This window comes from Drosophila virilis, chromosome 4 (genome assembly GCF_030788295.1).
Source record: "Drosophila virilis strain 15010-1051.87 chromosome 4, Dvir_AGI_RSII-ME, whole genome shotgun sequence".
In the NCBI taxonomy this organism is placed as follows: Eukaryota; Metazoa; Arthropoda; class Insecta; order Diptera; family Drosophilidae; genus Drosophila; species Drosophila virilis.
In genome coordinates this window covers 4,174,153-4,191,299 of record NC_091546.1, presented here as the reverse complement: position 1 = coordinate 4,191,299, position 17,147 = coordinate 4,174,153, and the positions used below count along the sequence as shown (strand labels likewise).

Genomic DNA, 17,147 nt, shown 5'->3' with positions numbered 1-17,147 from the left:
TGGCGATTATGGCTTGCATAAACCAGTTAATAACGCGCTTCCGCTTAAGTCAAATTTTGGTGGCCACGAAAATTGAGTGAAAATGCACTTGGAAAATAAACAAAATTTGTGTCGTAATGAAAGCAAGACAAATCGTCGTATCAAATTACCAAAAAAAAATTGTGGGCGGGCGCTTTAGTCAGGGGGGACTGTACACAGCCCTGCCAGGGCACCTGGGCTCTAGTTACACTCCTTCATATACACTCCCCCCTCCTTGCCAGTCATCATTAGCTGTCAGTCGATTATGTCACACGCCTGCCCCATTTTGTGGCAAGCGCAGCCATTTGTAATTGAATTAATGTTAGCTGCTGTTTTTGGGTTCGGGTTTGGGTTCGGGTTCGGGTATTTAGTTGTATTTGGCCGCCTGCTATTTATGGGCCAAATGACAGGCGATGTCGCCTTATCGCTGGCATTTGATCGCGCGACTCCACTAACCCTAACTAATCGCACGTAATTAAATATAATTTGGTATCGTTTACAGTTGCGTTTCGTTTCGTTTCGTGCCTCTGCACCGGCAGGTTGGCAGCCAGGCGGGGCTACCTATGTAGGCCACACTGAGATTATGCCAAACGCATCGCTCGCTCGCATAATTAACCCACCCTGAAATCGACAGAGCCCAAGAAAGCAGCAATTGCAGGCGTGAAAGTTTTTCATACTTAATTCAGATGAGATATAACAAAAATGAAATACTATTTTTGGAGAAGTATGAAAGAAATGTAAAAAAGCCAGACATATCCGCAGTTGGACTTATTTTTTTTACTGTGGTTACCTTATATGTTGAAGTTGTAGAAGTTGTTGTGGGAAAATGCACTCGCATCAGTCAGGATAGTTTTATATAGAGAGATAAGAAGAATAATCATAAAGCTTGAGAAAGTTCCCTATCAAAATGTGCGTTAGGTATATATGGGAATGATTCTTTACACTTAAATCCTCTTCCGCTCAAACGGAATATGTTATTGCCCCACTCAAAGCGAGGCAGACTGATTTTAGAAACGTTGAATCATTCTAAATCTATGTGGTCTTCCTTCTCTGCAACAACCTCATCAATGATTCCCATTAGCTGGGCTTGTGTGCTTTAAAAAAACTAAGTCCAAGCCATTTTAAGTTTTAAACAGAATTTAATTGAATCTAATGCTCATCTGAAATATGGCATAGAATGGCATATGCTCAGCACAGAGATCTATTTCACAGCATTCCATCTGGCAGTTGCATTCGTAGTCTGGTAATGAAGAGAACGCCTCGGACAGGCGATAAGGCTCACACACACACACACACATACGCAGAGAGGATGGATGGATGCACATAGCTGCAATTTGTTTGGCCCGGACCCGGTCTCTCAACATCAACTGGCACTTAATGTGCAGTTGGAAGTGAGCGCGCGCACGCCGAGGAAAGCTGAGGAAAAGGCAAGGAAAACGCGCAGCAGAAATAAAATTATTTAATTGCGCAATTAAGTGCACATTTGTAACGTTTTGCGCGACATCTGTCCCCAGGTCGATGAAGAAACGGTAGAGAGACCAAAGCCTCGGACCCAGAGACGAGAGACCAAGACCAAGACCGAGAGACCGGAAATTCAATTGTTGAGATAATAATTACATTAGGACGTGCGCGCATGCGCGACTCTGACGCGGACACAGACTCGAATTCAAACTGGAACTGGAAGTCAAAGTCGAGCTGGGACTCGGACAGAGCATATGGACTGACCAGGGACTAGAGCGTCTGGCCAGCTACTCCAAAATGAGCGCGCACACCTTGCGCGACGAGCTGATTGACACGGCCACATGGGGGACGCGAAGACCAAAGACCAGATAGCTTCCCCAGACGACCTGCTGTACATTGAACCCGAACCCGAACCTAAGCCAGTGTCCGTGCCAGTGCCCGTGCCCGAACCCAAGTCGAGCGGCCTTTTGTTTGCATTTCGCCTGTAAATGAAGCGTGAAATTGGCTTCAAGTGCAGCGACTGCAGCGTCGCATTGTTTACTTCTTGTTATGGGCCCCCGACAATGGTATAATACCTATAATATGTCCATATAATGGCAACACCAAACTATTTGTATGCAATTGCCATTAACACTTTATTTATTGCCTGCCCGAGAAGCGCACAGAGAGGAAGGTAGTAAGGGCGAGAGGGAGAGCGGCGCAGGGGCTGCAGCAGTTGCAGCTAAATGGAGCTGTGTGCTTGGTGCCGGGTTGAGGTTTAATGAAGTAGTTAGCCTGGTATGGAATGATTACAAATGGTCAGCAACAAAATAATCATACGGATCATGTAATAGCCCAGCGGCAGGCATTTAAATATAACATATATATCAAGTGAGTTGAATTTAATTTAGACCCAGTGCTGCCAAGTGAAGTCTGTGGAGCAGCGCGAAAATGTCTTAGAAAGTTGGTCAAACTCTTGCAACTCGAAAATTATTATAGTTATAATGCTGCATTTTATTAGAGCAGAAGCATAGATAAGTCTTTTTAATTTAAAGCTTCAGGCTAAATAAGGGGAAACGGAAGTAGAGCTAACTTAAACACAGTTCAAGCCATGTAAGAAAACGTGGCGATTGTACTCAAAGCGATCAAAACCGAATCAAACCTATATATATATATATGTACTAACTAATAACTAATCATAGCAGCGTTAAATTAATGTAAATATTACGAAAAGAGATGATATAATATGAATATGTATATCATATAAAATGGGAAATTAAAAAAAAATATATATTCCAGCAGCATGGCACAAAAACCAAGTTGGCTTTAGTTATAATATATTATTTATATGTTTTGTTAGTTGCGCCAAGAATCAGCCATTAATATCATCTATAACAGGACAATTAGGTTAAATTTAGAAGCCACGTTCTGTCAAATGGACTACGTTCTCTTGTTAGTTACCTTTATAAACATAATTATTATACTTAATGCCCGTTTAGCTGTACACCATTTTGCCCCGCTTTCCCCTTTCTCTAGCCATATCAGGCAATTAAGACCCTTGACAGTCGCCTCGCAGTTGGATTCAATAAACCAACAAAGTCATTTACGAGGCCCTTAACACTATCCAACAAGAACAACAACAATTCTCAGCATATGCGTGATAGCTAAATTATTTAATTTACGAGCCGCAACAACAGCGGAGCAAAGGGAAATGGTTGAAGAGCTGCGAATGCATCGATAGAAAACGCATGCGAAAGCAAACAAAAAGTCGGGGAAATAAATTTCCATTTTGCTAATCAAATTTATTGCACTTTGTGCGAGGCTTATTCAATTATGTGCCACTCCACACACACTCGCGCACACACACATACGGATGAATACACATGTGAGAGCGAAAGCGAGAGCGAGCGAGAGGCAGGACTGCAGAGAGAGAGCTTTACAGCTTTACAACGCCGACAGCGGGCCGGTTAGCCGCCATTATTCGAGCGCTCATAGGTCGATGCTGATTGGCAGCGGCATGCGCTCTCTCGCTCGCACTGCAGCAAAGAAAACAGAGAGAGAGCGAGAGTTAGATTGAGCGAGGCGGAGCGCTGCTGCGCTGCTCACCTGCCGGCCCGACACCTGTGATCCGTTCATTGCGATCGCGCCTGCCTCGATCGCATCGCGCTCTCTCGTTTCAGCACACGGGCCTTCCAGCAGCAGCAGCAGCAGTAGCAGCTGGCGGCAGCTTCTCTCCAACAGCCAAACAACCGGTTGTTGGCGTCTGCGGCCCACCTGAAATTTTTGAAATTTGTGCCGGCCTCGCTGCCAGCCGCCGCCTGCTCTTTGTGTAGTTCGCTTGCGGCACTGACGGAGCCCGGTCATCAAAAGCCGTCGTCGTCGCGCTCGAGTCTTGAGTCTGTTTCATGTGCCGTTTACCCGCAGTTCTCTGTGTGTACGTGTGTATAGGTGTGTGTGTGTGTGCTAAAACTATTACCAAAATTGAAGATCTAATAAACGGGCTGATCTAAACGCAATATTCAATTTATTCGAGTAGCTGTTGACTTGACAACAATTGAAACAGGGCTTCTGTGCAAAGACCGTCGGCAGGTGTTTCGGTTGTGTGTGTTTCGCAAAGGTTCCTTGAAAAAAACCAGAAGAAACTAACAATATCGATAACGATAACGATAACCGTGTAAAGATCACTGCATAGTCACAGCTCTGCATTACAGCTATAGTCTTTAGTCTAAGAAGAAGGTAAGTGAATCGTTTTTAAGCACAAAATTATAATGAATTGAATAAGAACGTGAAAGTTTTAAAAAATATTCATAAAAATACTAATAATCATACCTCAAAGGTAATTAAACTTATTTAACTTACATTATTGAAATTTATATAAGTTGTTTTGAGTTTTCACCCATTTTCCACGCGACAAGTTTTAATGTAGTAGTAGTAAGTTCATTGTTTGGGAATAGAAACCACCCATGTTCCACACAGCGTCGGGGATTCGATTACGGGCAAGCCCATATGGGCTAGATACAAGATAATAAAATGTCAAACACACGCGCCGATTTTCCCAGAGAAGTTTTTCAAATCGGTTGTAAGACGTATTCATTGTTGTGTGGCATAGCGCTTTAAAGTTAGTTTCTTAGTTTCTGGGAAGATTCTCCACAGATTATCCCCAAAGGAAACTGTTGATATACATGGCTCTTATTGATTAGATAATTTATATACACATAACTCACACCCATTCTACAGACAGTAACATCTAAGAATCACATAAGTTTTGACCCACATTGTTATCTACACGAAATTCCTAAACTGTGATCTTTCTAAGCAGAAATATCGTTGTCGGAATTAAATATATTCCTATAAGAACTGTGAGATCTCACATAATCACAATTACCTCAGTCTATGCTCTCACTCTCACTCTATCTCCCCTTCGCTCGCTTTGATACCATCATCTATTCAATATTTGTCTTACAAAATAACCTAGTTTTGCGTTACGATCGGATAATATTACATATTGCACAAGTCGAGTAATCAGGGTAATCGGTAATCGACAATCACCCATTCCAGAAATTTGACTAAGAAAACGAAAATTAAATATCATTAAATTTGATTAATTCACTTGGACATATCGTATCGCCATGTACGAGCACGTACCTTAACTAGCCCAAGCAATCGACAAAATATTATTATTATTATACGTTTTTGTCTTCATTTTTTTTTTTTTTTTTTGATTAACCGTAGTTGGGTATTTATGGACTATGCCACATGCTGATAGGACGATGGGCTTATCGCTGATTGGCTTTAATTAAACACCATTAAAGAGTACAAAAAATTGTCAGAGTCTGAGTCGTTGGTAAATAAATCACGTTTTGTCATTGTGATGTTTTCAAAATGTTTGCCTAATCGAATAGCAATGAAATTTCCACTCGTACACATTGTGCTACAGCAACAACAAACTAAATGAAATTAACTGGCCGCAATTATCAAGACGAGATAATCATGTCAAAAAGCTAGTCGAAAGGCTGAGATATGCTTGGGTCAGTCAAGTAATACGAGTACGAATCCGTTTAGATAAGTCAAGTCATATCAACGTCACGTCAAGGGTGGGTTTCCTTTCCGCTTCGCACCGTTCCGTTTCTTTCCGTTTTACTTCTTTATACTCTTGCAGAGAGTATTACAATTTTGTCGTGAAATCTGTAACGCATAGAAGGAGACAGATCCGAACCCATATATATACATATTCCTGATCAATATCAACAGTATCCATCTAGTCTCTCAGTTTTAAAGCTATCTTTATGAAACCTTGCAGAAATGCTTCTTTCTGTTGCAAGCAGTATATATACCGGAACCATTATATCATATAGTTGCCATAGAAACGATCGGTCGAAAAGTAGGTTCTTGTATGATAAATGTTTTGTTTATCAAGATATCTTAACCAAACTCCAAACTAAGTTTCACTCAGTTAACTACTTTTATGCAAAATCTTATTTGCATCGGATCTCTATATCATATGGCTGTCATAGGAACGATCGATCGAAAAGTAGGTTCTTGCATGGAAAACTTGTTTACTATTCAAGATATCTTAACCATACTCGGAATTAACTATTTTCCATATGCCCACGAGCACTATGAGCATTAAGAAAAGGTTGGCTCTGCAAGGGTATTAAATCTTCGACAAGCCGAAGATAGCCGTTCTTTCTAGTTTCTTTTTCTTTGTGGTTTGTAGAAGTATCTTGACGAGTTTTGGTTTCCTGGCGATAATCGATAATTTTGCTCTGATTTAATTAATAATAATGCGCATGTGACTTGTCAATTTCGTTTAGACTGTGACGCAAATTGTCGGCCCTATCTATGAGGTAGCATCAGCTGCAGATAGTGTGGGCCACACAAAGATCTTCGCATCCGATTAGATAGTTCTTTCTTTCTTTTTTAGGGGGTAAATTAAAATATGTTCCACGCCAAAATAGCAATTGAGGTATTTGCAGCCCAATTCAATTAGGCCAACACACAATTAAAACTTGTCCACAGATAGCGTCTCGCTGCAGTTCGTATCTAACAGATACAATGGTTGGTTATCAATTCCGTCTTCGTGCTGGCTACACAACCAATGCGACACATTTCCCAATTTGTCAGAGAGAAAGAGAGAGAGAGAAAGAGAGAGAGAGAGAGAGAAAGAGAGAGAGAGAGAGAGAGAGAGAGAGAGAGAAAGAGAGAGAGAGAGAGAGTGAAAGAGACGGGGACTAGAAATACACTGTACAACACAAACTAGGCGCAACACCCACGCTCTCAGCTTTGAGCCGAGATAAGAGTCGTGGCGCCAGGGTTCGAACCCGGCCAGCTCATTGAGAGCTGTGCATATGCTTCATTAATTCCAGCCAAAGCCAAAGCCAAAGTCCGGGCCCAAATGGAACATGCGAACATGAAATATCAAGCAGAGACACAGTCCCCAAATTGCTCGGCGTCCGTCTGCGTCCCCTTATCAAAGCGTACAAGACAATGACAAAGGGCAGAAACACGGATGCACCAAGTCTCTCGCTTTCTGTCTCAGCCTCAATCTCCAGTCTCTGTCCCAGCCTGAATAAACTTAGCCAACAAAGCAGAAGGCCAGCGCCAGGCGTCGAGCAACAGTTGTTCGGCTACAGCTTCACGCCGCCGCCCGCTCCTCCCGCCTACCGCCACCAGCCTTTAGCTCCTCCTTGGTCAGCGTTTTTAACATGCATTTTATGAGTAATTGGCCTCGCATCATCCACATCAACAGCTACCCGGAACGTCGGGACCTGAGTCACTGCGGCTGGAGCCTGAAACGGCGACTACCTTTGGCTACCGTCGACAACTCTGCCATTAGGGTGGCCAAGGCGCAAAGAAAAACAAGAAAGGAAAACCCCTGCAATGCCGCAACGAAGTGCTAATACCCTTAAGGATTGTTACTTAGATTTAAACTGAACATGGAGGACAGCGAAGAACATTTGGCGATTATTTGGGTGTATTCTTATGATCATGTTGGACAGAATTGTAAAATGACCATGGAAAACAGAGGGTAGCAGAAAGTGGCTCTTGAGAGAGGTGTATGCTGTTGAAATACCATAAAAAATCTCATATATTTAAATAGTATACTGAGCTCAAAGTGGCCATGGAGGACATTTATTGGCAGAAAATGAAAATTTGTAGGAGTAACTGCTTAAGGCCAGGCTGAGATCTGAAAAGTCGAAGCAAATAGTTTTCTGTTCTTGGTGGAGTAGTCTTAAAGTGACCATGGAGGACCAGGAATATCAGATAAAGTCCGTCTATGTAGATTCCTTTAAACAACTTTTTAAAGACGCAACTTTTTACATAATATCAATTGACCAAAGAGGTTAGCTGCTAACAGATATGGACAATGGGGCAGAGTTTTGGGGCGAGGCTTACAAAATTAAATAAAATAAATAAAATAATACAAATAATAATAGGAGCTAAAATTCGTTCTCACAAAAAGTTTCTTTTAGTAAGGGTATCCGTCAGTCGTTGTGATTGTCTTTGATGGGCAGTAAATTGAATTAAGATTGCGCCATCAACAAATGAGGCTGCCGTGAGACTTCGACACAGGATATGAATAAACTAATTATAATTGGGTGTGTGTGTGTGTGTGTGTGCATTAGAGGCCCATAATGTACCAATAGCATTGTAAAGTCTCGCCCTATGCCCGGCGTCTGGGGCACAAGAAGAATGCTGTCTTATCGCACCTGGCGCGTCCAAAGCCGGCGCCAACACGAGCAGCAGCAGCTCAGGTGCAGGCCTCGGTCTCTGCTCTGGCTATCATTTTTATGTTATTTCGTTTGGTTTTTTTTTTTTTTTTTTTTGTTTTCGGGTGACTCACGAAATTGTCGCTTGTCTGCGCTTATACCAAATAAATAATTGACTTTATCAAGTGGGCAACAAAGCAGGTGGGTTCACTCTCTAATCCATCAACTGCAATTGAGGACGTCGAAAGGTGGAAGGGAAAAGTGGGCAGGGGGGGACCACACAGCATTATCGTTATGATGAGCACGAGCTTTGCGCCACCCAAAAAGCTGGCCAGGGCTTGGAAGAGGGCGCTGGTCTGATCATCAAAGTGTGACTAAAGTGGTTTAGCCTAATGTAAACCCATAAATAAGCTGCAGCAGATACCAAGCAGCTGAGCCTGAGACCTGGCCGAACAGACGCATTAACAAAATGCCAGAAATGAGCTTCTGTTTGGGCTGCTCTACCTGAACCGATCGGTTGGCCCGGGCCCGTTTCCATTTAATGAAATATGCCAGTCCCAGTTGCAGTCCGCCGTCCGAGGAGCGTGTGGAACACAAAAGTGCAGCCATAAAAACGACACCAAGCGACATGGCGCAGCACAGCGGGCAGCAAGGAGGCAGCTTAAAGGATGGACAGGGCAAAACATTGATGCTTATCGACGTGACAGAAGTGTTTGGAGGACCCTCAAGCAACTGTGCTGTACCGCATCATTGTTAGAGTACACGCATGTGCGGTTTGTTATTAGGCAATAATTTCTTAATTTCTGCACTTGTCGGCAGCAAGGACAATAAATACATGTATTGCAAAAATGCCCGACTAGTAGATACCCTAAGCTGAAGACCTAGCTGATTTTATGCAGTTCCTTTGCTTCTTCCTTTTCCCTCAGCTCCCTCCCCCCACCAATGAAACGTGCATTCCTAAACAACATTTTTTTCGGGCTTCAAAATGGCATACAAGAGTGTGTATATACCAAAGAACAAGGATTTTGCCCCAAGCAGAATCCATTTTTTTTTTCTAATTTTTGGCAAAACTGGGAGGAGGTATTCAAAATAAACGATATCTGAAATATTACTCATTTGTATATACTATATAAATACAAAAAAAATATTATAAAAATTGGAGCAGGCATTGAAAACGAAGGAATAAATATGCACAACAAAAAGCCAATATGCTCTTTACACTTTATGAACAGCGTATAATTAACTTGGAAACCCACACGCAGCTCTCACAATGTTGGCAACAAGAGTTGCTCTTAAATAATTTCCAGACACTAATGGAGCTTATCTCTAAACGAAACAAGCAACCGCAAACAAGTCTGGCCAGCACGTAGAAGAAGAAGCACCAGCTGCAGACTGACTGACTGACTGACTGACTGACTGACTGACAGACTGAGTGACTGGGGCTGAAAGACTGCAGACTGCGGAGACTGTAGAGACTCCTGAGACTGGCGCTTGACTTGATTAGCATGTGAGCCCTAAGCAAGACAGTCGCCACAGTGTGTCAAACAGTTGGGCACGACGAGCTGGTCAGTCATCCCCTTCCCCTTTCCCCCTCTCCCTACCACTTCTAGTGGACGAACCCCTCACAGCGGGGGTAGCTGCTGCTGCTGCTGCTGCTGCTGGCCAATTGACCATAGCGGGAAAATCGCACTATCTGCAATTGGGCAGAGCAAACGCAGCGCTAACTTGATTAGTTCTGGCCAAGCTCTCGTAAATAAAGCCATGAAAGCCAAATAGCTGTAAACATGGCCAAGAGCTGTTGCTGTTGCTGGGTTGACAGTTGCTGACTGAAAAGTTTTTTAATTACCGCCGCCGAACGCAACCGTCAATCACAGTCCCAAACACTTTGTTCAACTGACTCCTGCTCCTGCTGCCCAGTCCTGATTGCTCCGTGGCAATAATAAAGTCGTAACGCGTTTACAATTATAAGGCGGTACGACAACAAAGCCAAACGGCACACATTCTCCGCATAGCTGAACGAAGCCAGAGAGCACTTCCACATTTTCTGAGCGAGCGGCAGTCAAGCTGGAGTGTCTACTGTACACCGACATTGTATCTACACAGTTCGCATGCAATGAATTAATCAGCGCTTTTTTATGATCTGAGATTAGACTGGTGGGAACGGGCGGTATAGGGGGGTAGGTGGGGCTCGCCTTCATCCTCAGCATAATTGCAATTCGTACAACTAATTTAATAATTTGCAGCCGAGTCTTACACAAATTAAGTTTGTCAGCTGTCAATGCGCGGAATTTGTTAACAACATTGAAAACTGACAGTGCGAATCATCATAAAAGTTATTAATGATGAGAAATGAGTTATGAACTGACGGATGTGTGTAAAAAAAAAAAAAAAAACAAAACAAATAAAACAACTTCAGCCATGAAAAAAGTCAATTGCAACAACGAATTGCGAATACTCTGTAAAGGCTCAATCAATATAAAAAATTAAAAAGTGAACGACAAAGGAAGTTGGAATTGATTGAAAAGTAAAATGGGTGAATTAAAGTTTCCTTGAAGTTAATAAGTTCTGTACTTAACGATATTTCGATATTCGTTAAATTTTTTCCCCGATATACTTTGTAATTTATTTCGATTTCATGAGAAAGCAATTTAGTCATTTCAAAAGATTAAGAACGTTTGTGTCAGGAAATAATACGTTACAAAAGCTATCGATAAGTCGTGAAGGCATTCGATTAGTTAAGTTGCTTATCGATAATTCGTTATCAAATTAAATATAAAATATGCTAGCAACAAATTGTGCGTAATAAAACTTACGATGACCCCTGTGCCTATCGATAATCGGCACAGGGAGTAAATATAGTTTTCTTGTTTCTCTGAGCTCGATGATTTTTTGCCTATCGATATTTGTTAAGGATGGGCATAATAGCCGAGCTCCTATATAATATATAATATTTTGTAAAATCTTTTTAAAAATGGAACACAAATACAGGTTTAATACAAATACAAAAGTAAATTGCTCGATCACTTATGGGCCTATCGAAAGCTTATAAAGTACAATAAGGTAGAGCTTATGGGAGAAAGGATATTAAAATATTCAACTTCTCTACTGTTTTAAACATATCGGCCAACATAGCCATAATGCCCTTACTTGTACCTCTATCCTGTCAGTGACATGGCAACACAGTTCCTAATGATCATTGTCTCGCTCTGCCGGCTACCCATTAATGATGTTGTTGTCTGGAGCAGCGGTTGCAACTTCATTCGGCGCAAGAATGCAACTAAATCAATCAGAAGCACACTAATTTGCCATTTAACAAGGTATTTGGACAATTTTGATATATGTATTCAGCCAGGCCGAGGCGAAATGTCAACGGTAGCATCAACGAGAACGACAACGACAACGCCAACTTAGGGACGGGGCCATCAATCAAGCAGCCATTGAAGCCCCCGGCACGGCAACGATGCGACGGCAACGATGCAACGATGAGCACCTACAAAAAGCATTCAACATACAAAACGAGAAATCCGAAGTACTTCTTCGAGACATTGGCACTGGGAATGCATTGTGACGCTTACATTTTGGAGCTAACCATTTACTTAATTGTCATTAAAGCGCATTGTATATTAATTAGCAAAACATGAAATTAACAAAAATGTTGGAATTACCGAAAAGGTCGCTCGCTGACTGACAGCAGCCCCAACAACTGGCACCTGATACCAAATATACAGTTCTGATCTGAACACGTCAATACACGGCCAAAAGGGGTGAGGGAGCGAGTAGGGGAGGGCGGCAACTCCGGTTGCGGTTGCAACATTGCAGCCGTTGATGATGATGAAAATGAAGTTGCCGCCCAATTTAATTAAAATTCCAAACGATCTGCACATGAAATGGCCAGCAAAATAAACGCAGCTCGTGGAAACGTGTTGATGAAAGATCAGCTGTGCCTCGACTCCGGCTGTCTCTCTAGGCAGATGGCCGATGCCATCGATTTGCATTGAGTACGCCGCAGCTGCCGCTGCCGCTGTTGCCCAGACCAGACCATGGCCATAAGGCACGCGGCCAGACCACAACACTACGCAGCAGGGTATTAGGACCAGGCTGCTTATTTATAACAGTTAACAAAATGTAGACTTTCTTAAAAGCTCAAGCACATGTTGAGAGGGAATAACCTGGTGTCTTAAAGCGAGCTTTCAGCTTTACTGTTTGTGTAAAAGAAATTTATTGCACTTAAATGCTTGTGGGTTTAAAATAAAATAGGCATATAGCTTTTTTTTAAGCTTTGGTGCTTTTGAGCCAAAATAAATATGTATATATGTTAAATATCTTAACTTTATAATAAAGTTCATGCATATATACAGAGACAAGTATTGTCTTAAAGCACATTCTGTAAAAAGCGCGTTCATTGAGCTTTAATGTTATTGGTAAATTACATTTGTTGATCTAAAAGCTTAGTTGCGTATTCAATAGCAAATTTGGCAATCGCTCTAATGTGCTTGCATAGAAAATAATTAAAAACGTAGCTTATCATTCTAGCTTTTGGATTAGTGAGCTGTAACGCTTCATAAAGTCGAGTTTATCTCAATCGATTTTTGACTGTCCAAGTAGTCTCTCGAGTTCCTAAAAAAAATTGGTTTAATATCTCTGACTTCAGAGTGTATCAAGTATTTGTTTTGTTTGTTGTCTTGTGTAATTATTAAGCTACAAGCAAAGCGCAACCACAACAGCTAAGCTCAGTGCCGACTCGGAGCCTTCATGGCTATTGAAAATTATAGAAATTGGCGTAATAAAGTGTACGATAATTGCATGTTTAGTTATGATTGAATTACGAGCTTCTAATGCGAGACTAATTCGCTGTGCATTTCTTTGTCTCTCTTAGCAGCTGCCCGCTGGTAACTCGGCCGAATCGCTGCCTCTTGGATTATGGGCATATCGGAGGAGGTCAAGCTGGAGGAACTACCGCAAGAAGCCAAGCTAGCACACCCACATCCGGATGCCGTGGCCGAACGTGGTGTGGCATCCGCCTCGGTCACTGCTTCTGGTGCGGTGCCCAGCGGCGCCAGCGGCGGCACCAACAGCCCCATCTCGGATCCCAACAGCGATTGCGAGGCGGATGAGTATGCGCCAAAGCGCAAGCAGCGCCGTTATAGAACGACCTTTACCAGCTTTCAGCTGGAGGAGCTGGAGAAGGCCTTCTCGCGCACCCATTACCCCGACGTATTTACGAGGTGAGTTAGAAACCGAATGACAAAAGATAATAACCAAATAAACGTAATTTGCATAAATCGATTTAATAGTCCGTCTGTGGCCGCAAAAGAAAGAAAATCCGGCTATAAAATGATATGATATGACCCCCTGTGAGCTGTTCCAACTATTTGGAGCAGCATGTAGTCTCAAATTACGCTGAAAAGATTTTCAAATCGGTGTCAATTGAGATCCCCTAGGGTACAAGTAAATTCAATTAACATGCAGAAATGCAACAAGATATAGAAAACTGCATTAATAATTGCCATAAATTAGAAACACGCCTCTGACGTACCGACCAAACGACCAGAACTGACTGCAACCAGCCGCTAATTGGATTTGCACAAAAAAGCAACAGCAACAACAACAAAGAAACATTTGTAATAACAACAATTAGAGCAACTTTTTGTGGGCACTCGTCGGGTTTTCATTTCATTAATGCAACCAGTTTAAATGCTTCACAATTAATTAGGCAAATAAATCACAGTATCTCTGTTTACACTTACCTCGATTGATTGACATGAGAATTATATAGAGCGGTGACAACGGACAGTTTAGCTGCAATGAGAATCGCAAAGAGAGGCGTTAGACAGAAGTGGTGTAAATTAGAAGAAAAAAAAAAACATTGAATATTGATTGCGGTGCGATAAATATCTAATTTACATGAAAATGTAATTTCCATATAATTGTATATATTAATTATTTGTTCATTAATTTGATCATTAATTGCAAGCACAGCAATACAAATGCAATGTTTTTTTTACATTAAAGGTATATTGCCTTAAAGTTTTTTTTGTCTGACCATTTTTCTTTCTTTTTTTTTCTCTTACAGAGAAGAGCTGGCGATGAAAATTGGATTAACCGAGGCGCGGATTCAGGTAAAAGCCCAGCACCCTAGCCATACAACCAATTGTGGTTCAGTCCGATTAGCGTGCTTTAAGCAAAGTTAACAATGTTGAAAATTGAAAAATAATGGAGCATGTCGCCCCTAATGAAAACGCTTCAAGACATCTTTGGCCCATAGCCATAGATTGGAGCGAGCGGAAATCTTGCTGCCAATTTTTAGTGCCGAGTCATTATGAGCTGATCCGGTTGGGGCCTGGCTTTGATCTGGTTTTTTAATTACCGCTCATGCTAAACAACATTATTTGTTTACATACAAATTCTAGCGGTAATTGCCAGTCGAGGCCCCAAAGGGACACAGACTCAGGCTCAAGCTACAAGGCTTCCAGCTTCCAACTTCCACTTCAGTTTGGACTCGGTCTTGGACTGGCGCTGCAATCAGCCACCGTTCTCGACACGAATTCAGATTGTTATGTTAAAAACTAATTAAATGGGCGTTTTCAATAGTCACGCCCATTAATTGGCTGCCAGTGGCAGGACACAGTAGCCTGTATTAAACACATAACTCAACTCTGGCTCAACTCTTCCCCCTTTTTTTTGCGCCCCACTCGTGTAGGTCTGGTTCCAGAATCGACGCGCCAAGTGGCGCAAGCAGGAGAAGGTTGGACCGCAGTCACATCCATACAATCCGTATCTGCCGAGCGGCGCCGCCAGCATGCAGCAAGTGGTAGGTGCCGCCCTGCCGCCCAATCCGTTTACCCATTTGGGCTTCCAGCTGCGCAAGCCATTCGATGCGCCCGCCAATTTGGCCGCCTTTCGCTATCCGCACTTGTCGGCAGCACCAATGATACCATCCGGCTACTTCAATCAGTTCCAACGGTAAGCGAGATAGTTGATTATTTTTGCTTTTGGTACTTAAGCTAAATGCTTGCTTGTCCCTTTTGCAGTGCACCGCCGCACATGCTGCCGCCAGGCATGGCTTCCATGTATTCGCCCTCGAGCTCCTTTCAGTCGTTGCTGGCCAATATGACGGCTGTGCCGCATGGCCGTGCGCCGCCCATGCCCGCTTTGGCTGCCAAGCCGCCCATGCTGGTCGGCTCACCGGATCTGCATTCGCCCAATAATCATATGCTGGCCTCGCCGCCCAACTCGCCCAGCTCACAGTTGTCGCAATCGCAGTCGCAGCAGCCGCCGCCGGCGGGCCAGTTATCGCCACAGCAGCTGGTTGGCATCTCGCTGACGCATCAGGCACCACCGGCCGGCTCGCCCACACAGACGGCGCCTGTCGCTTTGACCTTGGCCCACGGCCATGGGCACTCACCGCAACGGCAGCTGGCGCCGCCGCCAACGCGTGCTGCCACGCCGCCCGAGGATCGACGCACCTCGTCCATAGCAGCGCTGCGGCTGAAGGCGCGCGAACACGAACTGAAGCTGGAGCTGCTGCGTCAGAATGGCCACAGCGGCGATGTGGTCAGCTAGCCAAGCAGCTATCGTACAATCCAATTGGTTAACTGTAGTCCTAAGCTCCTAAGTTATTCGAAAGCGGACCTTGCATTTTATGTTTGTAACAGAATTCACGGAATTTCCATTAATAAAACCAAGCACAGACGTCAAAGTGTTTGTGATATACACACAAATAAATCCTCTCTCCATTTTTATTATTCTCTTTTATGCCCTCAGTCCATTTAACATGGGCAGAAATGGTATAATTTGTGCATGTTATGTAACAGAAGGTAATATCTCCGACAAAGAAAGGAATATATATATATTTGGAAGCCATAGTTAAACCCTAAACTTTAAATAGAGAAAGAGCCCTCGAATGTGCGTAACGACGCTGGTTACAGGGTACCTCCTAGTCAATCACGCACCACTAGAGCACTCTTGTTTGGTTTTTTGTTTTTTTAGCTGGCATCGAGAAATCACGTAATGCCCACAAATTACATTTAAGCCGAGTTATACAAATGGCCTGGCCCTAATGTGCGTAACAACACCTAGTTGGGAGCAAGCGCTAACAGGGCCAACAACTGATTCACAGCCACTTGGACAAGCTAACAGGGAACAGCTACTAGCCAGGCAGGTCGGATGCCATTAATCAGCAGACTGTACATAAATCAGCGCTGGCCAAAAACAAAAACCACAAGCCGGGCGGGTGCTACAAATATAAATTTATGAATAAATTAGAAACAAATTAAGTATGTTAATGAGAGCCAGCCCAAAAAAAACGAAGATACCGAACGCATCTCAAAACGAATCACAAACGAATGTCGAACGAATATACAAGACAAAAAAAAAGAACGCCGCTTAGCGATTTCTCTCGTTTATACCCTGTAAAATAGCTGATATATGAGTATCACAAAGTCTAGCATAACTAATATAATCGAACTAACATGCACTTTGTTCCAGAAGTGCACTTTCAGATAAGTTTCAAATTTATTTAAAAAAAACAAACATAAGCAAAAGACTTAGGCAAAGAACTCGAATAAAAGACTTAGGCAACGAACTTGACTAAAAAAATTAGGCAACGATCTAACTGGTAAGATTTTTCACGTTTTTAAACTGCAAACAGAATTTCAGAGAGGAGCTTTGTGTTTTGGGTGCAAGCATTTTGACATTTGGAATATTTTATTTATAATATCAAGAATAAAAATTAATTATTTTTTAATCAGCGCAATTATTTGAAAGATAAGATCATGAGATTAAGTGTACGCATACATTAGCATCTCATAACACAAACCAGAAAACTTAATGGCATTCGCTAAATTTTTTATTACAATTACATAAACATATAAGCGAGATAGTCGGGATGTTTAGTGCACGTGAGATGCTTAAGACGAAGGGTTAATTAAATTGTGTAGAATATAGATTTCGATTAAAATAGGGTATAAGTAAAATGCA

General features: G+C 42.5%; 1 protein-coding gene across 4 annotated transcripts; it reads left to right on the top strand.

The window, feature by feature from the left end:
• The first annotated feature begins 3,775 nt into the window (after window positions 1-3,775).
• al (aristaless related homeobox) lies at window positions 3,776-15,902 on the top strand. Of its 4 annotated transcripts, none has more exons than XM_032438079.2 (5): window positions 3,776-4,194; window positions 13,048-13,393; window positions 14,242-14,287; window positions 14,869-15,131; window positions 15,200-15,902. In XM_032438079.2, exons 2-5 carry the CDS (start codon window positions 13,089-13,091, stop codon window positions 15,729-15,731), a joined length of 1,146 nt encoding a protein of 381 aa, XP_032293970.1. In that variant the 5' UTR covers window positions 3,776-4,194; window positions 13,048-13,088; the 3' UTR covers window positions 15,732-15,902. The 4 variants fall into 4 exon arrangements, with proteins under 4 accessions (XP_032293970.1, XP_015028546.1, XP_002052823.1 ...); XM_015173060.3 differs by having other exon boundaries at window positions 13,045-13,393; XM_002052787.4 differs by lacking the exon at window positions 3,776-4,194 and adding an exon at window positions 12,801-12,958.
• The last annotated feature ends 1,245 nt before the right edge of the window (window positions 15,903-17,147 follow it).

Excerpts from the sequence above, each read along its gene's own strand:
- al (XM_032438079.2), top strand. The coding sequence starts at position 13,089 with ATGGGCATATCGGAGGAGGTCAAGCTGGAGGAACTACCGCAAGAAGCC. Across the intron at positions 13,394-14,241 it reads TACCCCGACGTATTTACGAG|AGAAGAGCTGGCGATGAAAA; the intron begins GTGAGTTAGAAA and ends TTTCTCTTACAG. Across the intron at positions 14,288-14,868 it reads TAACCGAGGCGCGGATTCAG|GTCTGGTTCCAGAATCGACG; the intron begins GTAAAAGCCCAG and ends CCACTCGTGTAG.